Below are 16,369 nucleotides of genomic sequence, written 5' to 3'. Positions count from 1 at the left end.
ATTGGTTTTCAATCCTCCCAAAGGGACAGACAAGGACAAGGCTTGGAATCGATAGTGTTCCAGCTCGTATGATGTTACGTGTTATTAAATAATATTGTCCCATTTTTTATTTTTTTTGGTTTGTCTACAGCAGTACTACAAGTGTCCCCTTGATCCTTGTTGCTAGCTGTGGTGGACACGTTAATCTTTAAATTGTCCACATGTGTCTGTGTTTGTTTGTGTGCGTGTGTCCTCGTCGCTCTTTGTTGTGTATCGGAGGTTAATATTTTTGTGAGTTTTGTTTGATCATTTTTCCGAACTTTTATTTAGCATTCATTCAGCAAAAGTACGATAAAATAGATAAACACATTGTTCGGTGTATACAAAATAGAAAGCCTTATTCTCTCCTTCGCTTCGAAAGAAACATTAAAAGACGTTTACAATCTACTACTTTAGACACATTAAAAAGATGAAAAAAGGGAATAAAATGGTTCCTTCTAGCCGTACAAATGGAATAAATATTAAAACGCTAGTGACTTTCACACATTCTCTCTCTCTCTCTCTTTCATCATAACAGCGTTTTCCAGGGGTTCTCATATTTGTGGGACACTTCCTTGTCTCTTTCTGGGAATGGGAAGTGAACTTCGTATGATCGATTTCAGGCTCCTTGGAAATTCCTATTGGATTTGTCCAAAAAGGGTTGCTATAGATTCCAATTCGCCAATTACTTTAAGTTCATTTCAGATACGAAGGAGTCAATAGAGTGTCTTAGTCCTGAAAAACCCTGTAATGACAGCTACTCCCTTTAGTAACGCCAATGCTTTGATGGAAATCGAAAGTGAACGTGTCTGCTACCGTTCGCTTGATCTTCTTCATCCTTATCCACCTGATCGTCGTCGGTTGGGTGATCTTCCTCGGCAGGGCTTGTTGCGGCGGGACAGTTGGTTGGTGCGCTACTTTGAACGCAATTTGCTTCCGTACCCCAAGGGTATTCAATAGCCTTTAGCTGACTATTGCTAACAGTGCTGGTCGAGGCCGCCTGTGGGTATCGATGCTGTCCAATCGAACCCAGCGGGACGTACTGCCTTAACTGCTGCTGTTGCTGCTGTTGCTGCTGCTGCAATCCACTCGACGGCTCCCCAACCGACTGGTCCAGCTGCAAGCAATTCATGCTCCTAAACGGCCACAACCCTCTCCTCCTTGCTTTCTCCGGCTTCTGAATCCGATCCGGACTGGCCGTCTTGCGGCGCAACAGCCACATAATATCGTCCTCCGGCTGCAACCGCTGCAGATGCTTCTTGCGCATCGGCTTCCTGTTGCTCGACATTTTGCGCAGCGTCTTGCGGCACTGCACGTGCAGCTCGATCGCTTCCCTGATCGCAACGTACCACGCGTGGCTATCTTCGCCTTCCCCGTCGGCGCTAAAAATCGTACCATCGCCACTGCACGTGAGCCTAAAGTTACCGCGGAACAGCTCCACAATTTTACACTTTTTCAACGGAAACACACAGCTGCAAGCGATGCTCGATCCTTCCGTTAGCAAAACTTCCACATCCTTCAGCACCCGGCAGTACATGAACATGTCCGACATGAGGATGCAGTACTTGCGCGACGTCGATCCGTCCGTCTTGAGCTTGCGCAGGAAACCTTCCTTCAGGATCTTGCGCCCCGGTTTGACCAGCTTGAGCGATTTGTTTGTCAGTGCGTTCTGGACCACGATCAACCGTTGCGTGTTTTCGTAATCCTCCACCACGGCGTTTATGTGCGAGACGGACTGTTCCACGAGGCGGATTGATTCTTGCAGCGCTTTGTACGCCCCATCCGATGGGCTGGTGTAGAGGAGAACCTGCTGCAGGAGCAGCTTGTACCGCGGGATGCGCTGTATCGGTGTAATTAGCAGCGAGATCAGCTTCATCTGCACTTCCGGGCGGGATTCCGTGTTGGCAATGTATCGCTTCAGCGTCACGTTCTTATCCATCAGCGATTGCAGCGTGCAGAGCGAATTGCGGTAGTCGAACGCGTACACCGAGTACAGCTTAAAGAATGGTCCAAGATTGGTGAACGCTTTCACCACATTGTCCAAATCATCGTCAAGCTTGCGGAGCAGCTCCTGGCTGAGGTTGTGTATCGTGTCCAGCTGGCCAAAGATTTGGTTGTGCACCTTCTCGGTGAGGAATCCGTTCGTGCGCAACGGCGTCACGAAGTACTCGAGCAGCAGATCCAGCTGCCGCAGGTACGACTCCTCGGACGTACGAATTTCACGGATCGCCTGCAGGCGCAGCTGTTGCCGCTTGTCCGCTTCGGTGTTTCGGACATCTGCCGGGCTTTTGCTGCTGTGTGTTCCGGGCATTGCAAAGCGACGCGCACCTGGAAGGAGTGGAAAGGAAGGGCGTGTAGAGTGTTGCTGGTTGGAATGCACCGAAAGGCGGGGGTTACTTACTTCCGACGCGAACATTCTGCACGTTCTGCACTTTCAGTGCGGCGATCAGCTCGGAACGCATGTCCTCCGGCATTAGCGGCTGCAGCTGCATACGGAGCGGCGTTTTCGGTGTCGATGTGGCCATGGTTTGTTGGAACTTTTACACGACTTTTCAATTCACAATGTAGGGAAGCCACCCGGCTCGAGGCGGTGGGTTTGCTTGGTTTTGCCGTTTACGCTTTGTCCTGTTGTCAGTTTTCGTTCAAAATTCAAAACAAACGTGACGTGACAGTGTAGAGCTGCGGTCGCACTCAGCACAACGGTGTGAAATATTTCAGTAAATGAATTTTAAATGAAAAATAAACAAAAACAGCAATTGTTGCCAGTATCTAATCGATAATAAAAGAATTTAATAGTCCAATTTCTTAGTTTTTGGCGGAAAATTATTACAAAAACCCCCAAAAACAATTTGTTTTCATCAAAACTTTCTCAACCGCTAGGCACGCTCCTGCCAAAATCCTCCTCTGCATCATCTCACCACTGGGCACTCGCAGGCCGCTGTCAAACGAACGTCAACGGCGTGCCGACTTCCGCCGAAACGTCACACAGCGAAACGTCAAACACACCGACCATCTCTTTCTTTTTCCGGCAAACTCTACGTGCTGTCGACACATTTTTGTGGTAGCAGCGCCAAGTTTTTGGATTTTCGTACACAATGGTCGTAAGTGTCGGGTTAAAATTGCGTTCAACGCCGAGCGCTTCCTTCGCTGCATCGAGCGGTGTGTGCTGCGCTGTGGAAATCTCGTGGAATTGTGTGCCCGAAGCTGGATGCATCCGACGGGGCAACCAGCCAGCCAGCCCGTCAACTGTGATGGTTCAACCCCTCCGGACCAGTGGTGGTGTGGTGGTTCGGTCACGCAGCGATCGCTACAGTACTCTTCATGATGATTCTAGTGAACGGGCGGACAGAATGCATACTGTGTACAAAATCATGCAATTACTCCTGTTGAACGTTCAGTAACTGAGAAAAGATAGCATAGCATCGTGATGCCGCCCAGCAGCAGCAGCACCACCGCAGCGAAGGAAGTGTGACGGCGTCGTCATGCGTGCGTGTGTGTTGATATTGTACATGCTGTGTGTGGCAATGGGGGAGAGAGGGCAAGGAGTGCAATGGCAATGGATTAACCTCACCCTTCATGGTTATTTCCTTCACAGAGCCTTAAGGTACGCAGGAAGACCAGGAAGCTGCGTGGTCACGTCAGCCACGGCCACGGTCGTATTGGTAAGTAAAGAGCGCCCAGCCATTCCACCGGCTTTCGCGATGTATGGTGTGCATGTGTATGTATTAATGAATTTCCACCATTTCTTCTTGTTTTTAGGCAAGCACCGTAAGCATCCTGGTGGTCGCGGTAACGCTGGTGGTATGCACCATCACCGTATCAACTTCGACAAATACCATCCGGGTTACTTCGGCAAGGTCGGTATGCGAAACTTCCACCTGAACCGCAACCACAAGTTCTGCCCGACCATTAACCTCTCACACCTGTGGAGCCTGGTGCCGGAGAAGGTGCGCGAGGAGGCGAAGAAGAACCCCGAGAAGGTGCCGGTGGTCGATCTGGTCCAGTTCGTAAGTATCTTTGTTTTTGCGGCGCTTTTTTTTTTTTGTCGGACACTTCCATTCTTTGTGATGATTTTCGTGTACGGGCGGACAGAATGCATACTGTGTACAAATTCTCATGCAATCAATCCTGTTGATCGTACCTTAACTGATACCTCTTAGCGAGAAATAGCTCTTTATTGCTCCATCATACGAACGGAACACTAATCTGAAATGCGCCATCGTTTCCATTGCAGGGTTACTTCAAGCTGCTCGGATCCGGTGGACTCCCGAAGACTTGCGGCCCGATCATCGTGAAGGCGAAATTCTTCTCCCGCCTGGCCGAGGAGCGCATCAAGGCCGCCGGTGGTGCTTGCGTGCTGCGAGCTTAAGTCTGTAAGGATCTTGCACACACACACACACACCGACAAACACACCGACGCAACATGCTCGGAGTGCCTTCGGGGATGGATCGCAAAGGGATGCAGTTGTTCTGCGGTATCGCTATTGCGCCCGTTTCCGAAGGCACACAGCCAACAACATCTCGCCCGCACACCCTCCCGAGCATGTTGCCGTTTTTGTTTTTGGTACAACGTTTCGTGTGTATTTCCTGTGCGTGATTGTGTGAAGCATGGTGGTGTGCCTCTCTGCTGTTACGCATCGTACACGTACAGACTCACACACAGGAGCGAAGAGAAGATGAAGCAGAGAGTTGAAAAAGAGCAGAAGAAAATACAAGAAACCAATATCTAAAACACGTCAAGTGCTGTATTTACCATTGGTTTGTTTTCATTTTGTTGAGAACGCGTTGAGAAAATTGTCGAAGGGGTGTGCGAGATTTCACGCGGGAAAAGGAAACGATGACCCACCGAAAAGGCTATTTATCGAGCAGATTGTCGAGGTTCATACGGATGATCCTTACAAAAAAATGGAACGTCAAAAGGTGATCTCTGGACAGCTCTTACTGAACGCCTGAAGGTATGCAAAATGATGTAGCATATTTGTTTTGCTTTTGTCAGAAGTAATTTTTACTCTATTGTTCTGGTAAGATGCTGGATTTATTAAAGGAATGTCTTACTTTTGTCGATTACATATTTAGGGATGTTCAATTAATCCATTCTTCATTCATAATGAGATAATTTTAAACAAAAATTAGAAAAACGGCGTAGAAGCAAAATTTTGTGTTAAACATATTGCATACCTTTAGGCGGTTTACTAGGCCATCGAAGGAAAATCAGCCCAATCATGAGTTTCGAACGGTTGTCGAATTTAATCGAACTCATTTGTCGAACGGACTACAATGAAACGATTAATGCTTTTCCATTAAACTGACAAAATGATTTTGGCTCGGTTTTTGCTCGAATATAGGTGCTTCGACGCCTATTTAATAAGCGGCTAAGGATTCAAATGTACTTGAAAACGATTTAATTTCATTTAGATTCCGCAGCCAATTCCAGAGCCGAATCCGGAAACTGATTCCAACCAAAACTTCATTTTTCCCATCACTAGTCACAACTGTAAAATGATGATCGCGCTTTGAGATATCTAAAATCATGATAACGTTTCTTCGGATATCAGCAAGTAATACAAACGTCAAACGATTCTACTGCTCCTTTCGCGCTTTGTTTTATCCAATACATTCAAACAATATCTTACTGAATATTTTACACAGAAAAGAAAGAAAGAAAGAAGCTAAAACGAAAAATTTAAAAATTAATTCAACGAGATTTTCGCTCGCTTGAAAAACGAAACAAACAAAAGAAAAATCAAAGGCACAGGAAAAGAGGGCGAGAAACAGCCCACAAATAAAAGTGTAGTAGTAAATAAACAATTATAAATAGATGAATAACATTATGTACACGGTTGAGCGGGACACGGGAAGGTATGGAATTGGGGCCTGAGAGGGGGGATTGAGGATCGAATTAGGTTTGAATTAGCCTATAAAAGTTGAATTGTTTTCGTAAAACAAACAATACATCGACTTCCAGTGTCTAGATGTATATATTAACGGTTACCCTCATTTTATATAACTACATACAGTATATTAGTACAGTTACAACAACAGGTTGCAATAGTTTTTTTCTTTGTTTGGCCTTGTTCGCTTGTTCGTTAGGATAGCATTTATGTATTACACTAAACGGTAATAAAGGGCGCGCCCCTATCAATATTGCGCGAATTCACTGCATTCGCACGAATAATGGTACTTGTAAAGATTAGTTTTGGAAATATGTGTTGCGTAATTTGTTCGTAAAATGTTCGAAAAAATACTCCCGATAAAAAAGAGTGCGTTTAAATATCATTTTTGGTTCGTCTTTTCGACGGAAAGTTTACCACCAATGGGGACAGAAAAGGAGGGATTTAAAAATTGGCGAATTATTCTTTAAAAAAAGCTGCAGGTAAATTCGCGCGATTAAATAACATTTTTTGTTAAATTAAAGCGGTTGCCCTACATTTAGAAAAGACAAATTTTCCTCCTCCACTATTTCGCTTTTCTACTATCTTCCTATTTCTTCTTCCTTCTCTTTCCTTTCTTGGCTCGTTTGTTTTACAAACGATGCCCTCCCCTACCTATGAGCTGTTTTTCTAATATAAGGAAAACAGTATATCATATTCACAGCTACTAGTTATTGCTAAATAACAAAACACATCTATACACGCTTATTATGCCTTAATTAAATCACAAGCTGTTTTTTCTTCTTGGTTAGATGGGGGAAGGAGGGGAATAGGGGAGCGTTTACTTAGTAGTAGTGCGCCGCCGTTCGCTTAGTATCGTTCGGATAATTTAATTGTAAATCGTTGTTCTTTCGCGATGGGTGGCATCTACGTCGTACTTTCGTTTTCAGCTAGCAGTTCTTGCCGGTGGCTGCTGCTGCTGAACCTGCTCCGATAGCATCATGATGCACTGTTCCTGCGTTACCGCGGACAGTTCGCGCAACCACTCGTCCAGCAGTACGGCCCCGATGGCAAGGTTTAGCTGTCGCTCACTGCCCACACTGTAACTGGTCAGCCCGTGCTCGAGGCTGTGCGGGTGCAGCGGGTGCAGCAGATCGTTACCATTCGCTCCGTTCGATACCGGGTGACCACCGGCTGCGTTACTACCGCCGGCCTGCAGTGATGACGTATCGATCGACATGAACTGTGTTTCGGCTTCGCGCGATTCCCGCCGGGAGCTGCCAATAAGTAGACCGCTCGGTGGCGTCACGGACGATACGGACTGGTGCTGCTGTTGTCCCACGGGAGAAGGAACGTTCATCGAGGCGGGTGTGTAGGATTGGGGCTGCTGTCGGCCGTTCGGTGAGTGGTTTAAACCGTTACCATTGCTCGATCCTGATGAGATTGTGTGGGGAAGGGTGTAAAACGTAGAGGAAAAAGAAGTTAAAGCAAATTCGTCCTGTAACTGTCTGCAGTAGGAGCGATATATATATATTCCATTGGAAAAGAAACAGCACATCAGTTCGTTAAGTAGCATAGTGGCTAAAATAGAGCGGGAATGGGGGAAATCATCTAGTAAAGGAAAGGAGATAAATCAATTCCTCATCATTAAAACGGGGAACGGTACTGCCGAACGGGGAGATCGAGAGGGATAGGAAGTTAGTACGCATAACACTAAAACAAAGAAGGGCTACTAAACTTGTTGGCACATTAAACAACACACTCACTCTACTAGCAGCAGGCAATATGTTTGATTAGAATATTAAATATGTTAACTCACACTACACACATGCACACACAAATTAATAGGTGTTATGATGATGATAATGATGATGATAAAAACGAGCGGAATGTTAGAGAACATTTACCATTAAGTAACGATTATTTTCAAGCACAAACACAAATCATTTCTAACCGGATTTAAAAACATGAAAACATGACATGAAAATTGATTTAATGTAATGGAACGAGGGCCTTATATGAATAGGGGTTTCGATTACGTGAAGGAAAGGATGGGGGGTTTCTGAATTTATATTTTTATCACGTGCATTATATTTATTATATTGAAGTTAAAAAATATATGCTGATATGTTTAATTCAAAAGTTTTAAATCATTATATATTTTAAAAATAATTTAAACCATGCACGAGCGAATCGAGCTGGTATAAAGTTGCAAGCGTAACAATCAAATTGAAAATAATACATAAAAGAAGCTAAAATACTTCATCAACTCTTTAAACATGCAAATAACGATAAAAGTAGCAAGCAATTAAAAGGAATAAAAAAAGGCAAGCAGCAAACTCTGTTCAAAAAAGGAAACAAACAAACAAACAAAAAACGCAATTTCGAACAATAAAACTATACGTAAGGAACGGAATCAGTAGTTATGTGGAACGGAAAAAAGGGGGTGGGGGGGCATAACAGATAAACAACAACAACAACAACAACAACAACAACAAATAAAGGGCATGATATTTACCGGTAAAAAATTCAACTATCTGTGCTAAACCCGATGAAGCTGAATGAGGAGTAGAAACAAACAAGATGGATATTGATATGTGGATATATAATTAGAATCTTTCTCACAGAATACAGAACACATATATGTAATGTGTAATGTGGGAGGTGTTGATTTGTTTTGGGGAGGGTGGTTGGGTGATGGTGGATATGATATGTTGTGATTGTGAGCCAAACAGCAAGAGCATCCTGTTCCTTTCTCTCTACTAGCAACGTTTCTCTGTTTGCTTTCCCCGCCTGTGAGAAGAGTGTAATGACGCGTGGAGTGGAGAGTTAGTTGGTTTTCTATCATTTGTACGCAACATACAGTAGCAGCAGTAGCACCAGCACACAAAGATGAGGTGAGTGTCAGTATAATTGGGCGAAAAAGGTGAAAAAAGGGGCGAACAGCGTAGTGTTCATTAATGCAGTTTGTTGAGCGAGTGTTTAGATACAGTAGTAGCTACGGTGGTCCACATGGTTGGTGCGCACAATAATATCAAACCGTTGGCGACAGGTTTTGTGCGAAACGCGAAGCGTCATGTGAGTTTAGTGACATCGGAACATAAGAAGCCAAGCGGAAAAAAGGCAATACTCTCGCCCCAAAAGTAACCGAGGCAAAGAAAGTAATGATAAAGAAATGGCTACAAAAGTAAGGCAAAAATATAAAACACAACACAAAGAGCAAAATATACTACGCGAAGAAGAAAAGAGGAAACCAACAAAGTGATGAAAAGTAGCAGCAATAAAACTGAAATCATAAACTTTTACACATGCCCTCCCAATAATAAAGCCTGACACGTAATCGTGATGGAAAGATGAACAAAAAACGACAAGCTTTTATAAAGGACAGAGTTAAGTAACAAATAAAATGGAAAGAGAGGAAAAAGCTACATTCGATCGCCATAAACCAGCATGAACCGTTGATCGATCGAGCGCGAATGAACCGACTGGCTGTGAAGGAGAAACAAAAGCTGCGTGACGATGATGATGGCGAAAAAACAAAACAGAAACAAAAAGCAAATAGAGAAACAGAAGCAGTGAAGAAAGGAAAGTGTAATAGATGATGGAGCGGAGTCGCCTTCCTCTTCTTCGACCGGTGATTGAAGCATTCCGAATCGATCGTATCACACAAGCACATCACACCGTCAGAAGAAGAACGCTAATGAGCTGTGAAATTGAAAGCATCATAGTGAGTTGGTACAGAAAGAGTAATGCCAGAGAGAAAGAGAGAGAGAAAGAGAGCAGGAAAGGCATAAGGTGATACTATTGCGGTGCACTTTTTGGCTTTTCTCTAGTGTAGTGACTTCGTTCTCGTGAGGCTCGAAGAGAGCGAAAAGGACGGATTGAATGTGGGGGTGGAAAGCGGCCCAACTTACCCACGGAGCCGGGCCGTCGGAAGATGTTGGAGAACGAGTTGCTGATGCTTTTGCGTTTCCCGTCCTGCCGCTTGAACGGATCGTACGATGAGCTGGGCGTTAGCTGCATCGGTGTCGTTTGCGACAGGCTGGACGTCATGGACGAGCCGCCACCGTTCAGCAGCTTGCCGCTAGCGGCCGACTCGATCGCGTTCTTGCGCATGTTCACCAGCCGGAACTCACGGTCGACCAGGAACGACCGGGCCATGTCGACGATCTCGAGCGATTCGTCCGTGTCCGGCAGTTCGGCATCGATCTGTTGCTTCAGTATTTTCAGCACCTGCAAGGGGAAAACGCCGTAAAGAGTTAGTGATTTTAGTATAGCGTTACGCTACAGCATTGCGTTACATTATAATATAACGTTACGTTACAATATCACGTTACATAGCAGCATAACGTTACATTACAGCATTGCGTTACATTAGAATGTATTGCGTTACATTACAATATAACGTTACTTTACACTATTGCGTTACATTACAATATAACGTTACTTTACACTGTTGCGTTACATTACAATACAACGTTACGTAACGGAATTGCGTTACATTACAATATAACGTTACTTTACAGCATTGCGTTATATTACAATGTAGTGTTTTTAAAGGCTTGGCGAATCTTTTCCTAGGAATATCATCATTCTCGGTTGCGTATTTTTCGATTTCACTGCGAGTGCAACATGAAATTCAGTGTTTCAGTGTAATACTCCTTCATTCAATCGCACCAAAATTCTTCAAAATCTCTCACCTGATGGAAGGACGGTGTATCGGATGTGGTTGGTATATCTGGTCGCAGCAGTATAGAGTGCAGCAATGGTAACGGAAAGAGCGTCAGGTGAGTGATCAATCCAGTGAGATGCAAATTCACATACAGGCAGTTGCTGGTAAACGTTTGCAGCTTGCCCCAAATTGCAGTTAAAAAGGGACCTGTGTAAATGAATCCAATGAGTTAAAATAACGTTTCACTCAACAAAAAAAAGTCGCCTATTTACCTAAACTAACGGTCCCCTGAGCGAAAAGATCCTCCGACAGATCCAAATCACCGATCGGCTCCTCCCGCACGCTCGACACCTTCCACGCATCGATACGCTGCTGCTGCTGCTTCATCTGTGGCTCCTGTGGCATCGTCCCTGGTGCCACCAGGTCGTTGCTCGTTTGGGAGAATACGTTTAAACTTTCGTACCCACTACTATCACCGATCGATTGCAGGCTATCCAGCTGCTTGCCACTGGACGTTCCGATCGAACCACCACCGAACATTATTGCACTCGACGCCGAGGAACTGGTTCCCGTCACTGATGTATGATGATGATTCTGTTGCTGCTGCTGCTGCTGCTGCAGACTATCGCCACACTCCCCGATGCCCGAATCGATCGAAAATTCGCGCAGAAAATCTTTTATCATCTGCACCTTCAGCGCCCGCACATCTTCCGGATTGACGAGACTGTTCTGGCCGCTGCTGCCCGCGCCGTTTGCCGCTACATTGGGCGCACCCGTAAAATTGGCTTTACTTAGTTTTTGGTAACGATACACGTTGTTCCACTGATCACAGGCGTGCTTGCATTGTACGATCCGGTTGCGTGCATCGAGCAGGTACGCTTGGTAGTTCGCCAGCAGCGTTTCGCCCGTCGTCGTGTTTAACCCGTAATGGTTCCAGTTGGCACCGATCGTTTTGCTAACGTTAAGGTTGGCACTGCTACTTCCACCGCGCTCGGTCAGGGTGCGGTGGTTACCCAACGCCGTCGCTACAACCGCTGGTTGGCCGGCCGCAGCACTACTGGCACCGTTGCTGGCGAGCCCCCCATTGTTGATGCTCAGCACGCTGTTCACCTTCTTCATGATGTCGGGCGTAATGTTGAGGAAGTACTCGACGGCTTGCGTGTACGGATCGACGCGATTGATTTTGTACCGGTGCGATATCGGTACGTGCTTGCAGTGCAGCAGGTACTTAAGCATCAGCTCGAGCATAATGTCCTCGCAGTTTAGGCTGAGCAGGCTATCGAACAGCGATAGCGTCACCATACAAAGCTGAAGAGAAAAGGGAGCGTAAAGAGAAGGCGTAAGGTGCGGTTTAGTTGTATTTAAAGGGAAGCTATTTTATTACGCAAAAATGCGGCGTGCTGCACTTACCCGCGAGTCGTTGCTGTTTAACCGCTCAACCAGCACGTCCAGTATGCGCTGCCCGTCGAACTTTTCCTCGTCCAGCAGAAACCGAATCACGATCTGTATCAGCCCCGGCTCGGTGATCGACCGTACGATCAGGTCGAAGTACGCCATCGCGGACACCTGCGACTCAACGTTCGTCTGGAATTGACCTTGCCCTTTAAATGTCTGGCTTACCCAACACAGATCGGCGGTTTCATTTTTGTTGGAAAGTTGTGCAAAAGAGAGTTGTCGGTTGTTGTAGGATGAAAGGAGGAGCATGGAAGTGGTTGTGTGTGTTGTTTGGTTGCGAGGATTGTTTTGGTCAGTTTGTTAGACATGCGAGTAGATTGTTATTATTGTTTCCAACGTTATTATATTTCACGTTACGTCCACATTCCGCACAAAAAAAGCGAAAGGGCGACAAATAAGCGACGCATTATAAAGTCCAAAAATGCCCAAAAAGTTCACATGCGGAAATTCCCCCATGTAGCAAACATTCACAGCAACACATTCGAGGCCCACACAATCAAAAGGCAACGCGTATCAAATAGGACAACGCAAGAGTAGCACCAGTGGGTGTGATAATAATTCCGTTTGCGGCACGGAATTGTTGAGCAAGAGCCGAACAACGCAAAGCAGAGCAATAGAGGAAGAGAAGGATTGTAAAGCACGATAAAATCACCGCAAAAGTGTACAAAGGTGTAATATTGAATTGATTATTGAGACAAAACGGTCGCGCAATGTTAGATCATAAGCGCAAAAAGAGAAGAAAAATACAAAAACATTGTATATATATGATAATAAAACGGAAACAGTAAAGTAGTGAAAAAAGGCAACAAAACGACGTCGAATAATGATAAAGAGATTGTTCGAAAGTACGGTGTAAGAAGGGGAAGGAGCCATTTGTAATAAAAAAGAGAGAAAGAGAGAAGAAAGTAAGAAAATAAGAGAATAAATTAGAGAAAACAAAATAAGAAGAACGAACAAAAAAACAATACAGATCCATTAGTTCCGGAATGTAAGCGTGGGGTGGGTGACGCTTTATGGGGTTTGGTGGGGAGTAGTTTCAACACTCAAACACGTTCAGTGCCCAGCAAAAGGAACAGATAAAAACGCAACACGACGATAAAACAAAGAAATGGGGGAAAACAGTGAGGTAACGGAACACAGAATTAACAGGTAAAATGAGATGGGATACACTATCAACCGGTCGATGATTGAAGGGTCGTACATGGATAATGTGTCTTCAAATAGCGAATATATCGTGGGGTTTGGGTGGGGTGTACACTTAAACTATTACTAAAACAACCGATAACAACCGGCTCATCGATCCTATTATGGGGGATTGAGTGTGTGACAGTGTGCGTCGTTGTGGTGAATTTAGAATTTCCCAACTCGAATGCGTTGTGTTTGTGTGTGTGTGTGCTGTGAATGTATTGGCTGCCACATGTGTTTAACCCATTGCAAGTGTTCCAACATCCATTTAAACATAACAACAATCTAACACCAACTTAGCAATTTATGTACAAAGCTTAGAGGCCGCCTATAGGATTTACCGCCAGTAACAAAAAAAAAGGAAAACAATACAACAGAATCCCAAATAGTAGTGATAAAGCGCCAATGCAACAGGCGTGGTGGAACGCGCTGCGCAACAAACACCGCCGAGGAGTGTGCAAATGCAAACACACGGCGAATGGTAAATAATTGTTTCTCCATTAGCGTGAGCCATCGATGCCGTGCCGACACTCTTCCCTCTTCGGCGTGCTCTTCCTGTCAGGGGCTCGGGCGTACCGAGCGCGGCTAGATTAGTAACGCTTCGATTAATTCTCCGGATGAATAAAACAATGCGATGGAAAGTTGTGGGCGCGTGGTGTTAGCGGGAGGGAAATTAGAGGAACGATAAGTAGGACGCAAACGTACAACAACACAAACGAGGGAGGGTTTGGTGATGGAGCAATACCAGGGAAGGTGCACCGTGCATGAAGAAAGGAGCTCTATGCCATTACCTGCAATATTGCCGGCCCTAGAACGGGCACCAGGAAGCCCTGGTAGAGAAAATCGAGCAGCTGCTGGCGGATCATCGTATGCGCAACCTGCACCACGGCGTTGCAAAACTCGAGCGAGTTCATGAACAGTGTCAGCTCGGGCAGCTCCGTCACGTCGTCCGTGGTGATCCGATACCAGTCGACGGTTTTGATTTCGATCTGGTTGGGCAGGCGCGAATACAGCCCACCGAGCCCGGTCACCAGCACCGGACAGATGGACGAGTACGTCGCAATGTACGTGCCGACGTTCGAGTTCTTCTGCGACAGCGCCATGCAGAGCAGCAGGGCGTCCCGTGCCTGATGACCGAGCGACCCCTCCCGGTGGACGTACGGTATCAGCAGCGAAAAGATGATGAAGCTTAAAGAAAAAAAACGGAAGAGACGTGACCATCAGACGTGAAAAAACACCTCCGATCGATAACCTTTCTCCAGAGCACAGTTTCGGCACACTTACTTCGTGTGGCCACCGTTGCTAGCGTGGTGGCTTTGCTGCGTCTGCGTGGTGGAGAAGAAGAACAGATCGAGCAGGTGCACGTTCTGCATCAGCACCACGCACAGCTGATTGAGCAATATCACCAGCCGCTTTTCGACGTCCGGCGGATAGATTTCGTTCTGGCTCGAGGCCAGCAGCTTCAGCAGCGGCCGAAGAAACGGTTCATGCACCAGCAGCTGATGGCGCGAGTGGCTCACTAATTGCTCGTACAGCTTGAGCTGCTCCAATCGGACTGCGTTTGCGTATCTGTCGGAAGGGAAAGCGTTAGTATGATTCTAGAGCGACACATTTGAAACGCGTGATATGAAGCTTTCTCCCTTACCGGCCCGTCTTGATGCCCCACTCGTACAGCTTGTCGAGTAGGTTTTCGCTCAGCAGATGCTCCAGACAGGGCGCCGGCGGCGTGGGCTGTCCCGGCAGGCTGAGCTTGTTGCAGTGGTGCAACTCCACCAGCAGCAGCGTTACCATGTGGTCTAGATGTGTCACCACGCCCAGCACGTCATCGTGCGACTGGCTGCGATAGTTCTGTACGGAATATGGAGAAAGGCAAAGAAGGAAAGAGAAACATTAGATTACATTGTGTAGTGTACAGTGGCTTTCAGCATTAAATTGAAAAGAGTGTCAAATTAACAGAGCATGGGCGAGCAAATCAACATCACAATGTTAATGTAGAAAGGCCCCACTTTAATTATAGGCCACATGGCAAAACATGGAAAGCAAAAGTGGAACCGCAGCATGGCACGGCCACCAGAACAAACAAATAGCGCTCTGGTGGCGCTATGCGCGTGCTCGATATAATTTTTATTTAATTTGTTAATAAGGAGAAAGCTTAGACAACACCACGATCACCATCATCATGATCATCACCAACGAGCTCCAATCGGCAGTAAATCACGCTACCCCAGCAACGCCGCCCATTTCCATGCGCTGGCGTCGTGCCGGTCCTGTGATCGTGAAGCGCGTAAATGTATAATTGCAGGCCAATGGTGGCTGGCACTAATCGAAATCCAAACAACTACGCCCCCCGTCCTCCCATCTCAGTCCCACTGGGCGGCTGTGTATGTAGACCTTGACGAAGGTAAAACAAGGGGAAAAACAGAGAAGCAAAAAAGCCAAACGAAATCGAACCCAAACGGAAAGATGAAACCTTCCTTCTACATGCGTACAAACATGGGGTTCCTTCTCCACGCCGCAATTACAACTTCCCGCTACAATATCCTGTGTCAGCATTTCTCCATTGGTAGGGCGGGTTGGCTGAAAACGGATGCGCAGAAAATGCTGACTGCGCATCAAACATTGTTCGACATTGTTGTTCTGCAACAGTGTCGGCGCTTTATTTTTTTGTTTCTAGTGCACTAGGTTGCCCTGTTGTTTGTTTGTTTGTTGTTTGCTGTGGGCTCTTGCGGGAAGTACACTCTGAGTACATCACCGCTCATACTTTCTTTCTGAATGAATGTGGTTTTGTAGCACTTTTTGTTTGTGGCATGCGCTGTGTGCATTAATGTGGTGTTAATCATCACCGTACACTGGGTGGAACAGGTTGTCTTCCTGTAAGCTGTTTTTTTGTTTTTGTTTTTGTGCTTATCAACCAGGGCTGCGTGAATGGGAAGGGCCCTCTTACTTTAAGGGTGTCAAATGTTAAATGTTTGATTCTTCCGAATCTTTAAATGATTTGCTAAAAAAAACTGATGTTCAGTGACTGAAGGATTCTCATTCATTCTTTATGTTTACATGCACCGACTTTTACAAGGTCGGATATATTGACCGTTTACTCGTCTTACACAGATATGGAGTCGTAAAAAAGGACAAGCCTCAACAGAATTATATATAAAAGCGCTGTCGACGT

The 16,369-nt window shown here is 45.8% G+C and overlaps 3 protein-coding genes across 12 annotated transcripts in view; 1 reads left to right on the top strand and 2 right to left on the bottom strand.

Moving 5' to 3' along the window:
• Positions 1–606: 606 nt before the first annotated feature.
• Positions 607–2,653, bottom strand: LOC121600423 (putative protein tag-52). Its single transcript, XM_041929002.1, has 2 exons — positions 2,420–2,653; positions 607–2,346 (listed from the first exon to the last, which is right to left on the bottom strand). The coding sequence occupies exons 1-2, from the start codon at positions 2,541–2,543 to the stop codon at positions 785–787; spliced, it is 1,686 nt and encodes a 561-aa protein (XP_041784936.1). The 5' UTR covers positions 2,544–2,653; the 3' UTR covers positions 607–784.
• Positions 2,654–3,004: 351 nt separating this feature from the next.
• LOC121598284 (60S ribosomal protein L27a) lies at positions 3,005–4,758 on the top strand. Its single transcript, XM_041924902.1, has 4 exons — positions 3,005–3,119; positions 3,614–3,680; positions 3,778–4,025; positions 4,253–4,758. The coding sequence occupies exons 1-4, from the start codon at positions 3,114–3,116 to the stop codon at positions 4,385–4,387; spliced, it is 456 nt and encodes a 151-aa protein (XP_041780836.1). The 5' UTR covers positions 3,005–3,113; the 3' UTR covers positions 4,388–4,758.
• An 838-nt stretch (positions 4,759–5,596) lies between these two features.
• Positions 5,597–16,369, bottom strand: part of LOC121598281 (UPF0518 protein AGAP011705) — a 29,775-nt gene continuing 19,002 nt past the window's right edge. For 8 of the 10 annotated variants that reach the window (XM_041924890.1, XM_041924893.1, XM_041924896.1 and 5 more), the window contains 9 exons: positions 14,846–15,048; positions 14,485–14,769; positions 13,992–14,388; positions 11,971–12,171; positions 10,833–11,868; positions 10,589–10,767; positions 9,803–10,121; positions 8,407–8,445; positions 5,597–7,322 (listed from right to left, as the gene is read on the bottom strand). In XM_041924890.1, the coding sequence (XP_041780824.1) occupies positions 6,835–7,322; positions 8,407–8,445; positions 9,803–10,121; positions 10,589–10,767; positions 10,833–11,868; positions 11,971–12,171; positions 13,992–14,388; positions 14,485–14,769; positions 14,846–15,048 (3,147 nt within the window). In that variant the 3' untranslated portion in view covers positions 5,597–6,834. The remainder of the gene's footprint in view (positions 7,323–8,406; positions 8,446–9,802; positions 10,122–10,588; positions 10,768–10,832; positions 11,869–11,970; positions 12,172–13,991; positions 14,389–14,484; positions 14,770–14,845; positions 15,049–16,369) is intronic. The other 2 variants (XM_041924899.1, XM_041924900.1) reach the window with 2 other exon arrangements.

This window comes from Anopheles merus, chromosome 3L, assembly GCF_017562075.2.
Source record: "Anopheles merus strain MAF chromosome 3L, AmerM5.1, whole genome shotgun sequence".
Lineage (NCBI taxonomy): Eukaryota > Metazoa > Arthropoda > Insecta > Diptera > Culicidae > Anopheles > Anopheles merus.
Note: the sequence above shows the minus strand (reverse complement) of the source record. Positions and strands in the feature narration are given on the sequence as shown.

Coding starts and splice junctions, on each gene's coding strand:
- LOC121600423 (XM_041929002.1), bottom strand. CDS start 2,543: ATGGCCACATCGACACCGAAAACGCCGCTCCGTATGCAGCTGCAGCCG. Junction 2,347..2,419: donor GCAGAATGTTCGCGTCGGAA/GTAAGTAACCCC, acceptor CACTCCTTCCAG/GTGCGCGTCGCTTTGCAATG.
- LOC121598284 (XM_041924902.1), top strand. Junction 3,681..3,777: donor CCACGGCCACGGTCGTATTG/GTAAGTAAAGAG, acceptor TCTTGTTTTTAG/GCAAGCACCGTAAGCATCCT. Junction 4,026..4,252: donor TGGTCGATCTGGTCCAGTTC/GTAAGTATCTTT, acceptor TTTCCATTGCAG/GGTTACTTCAAGCTGCTCGG.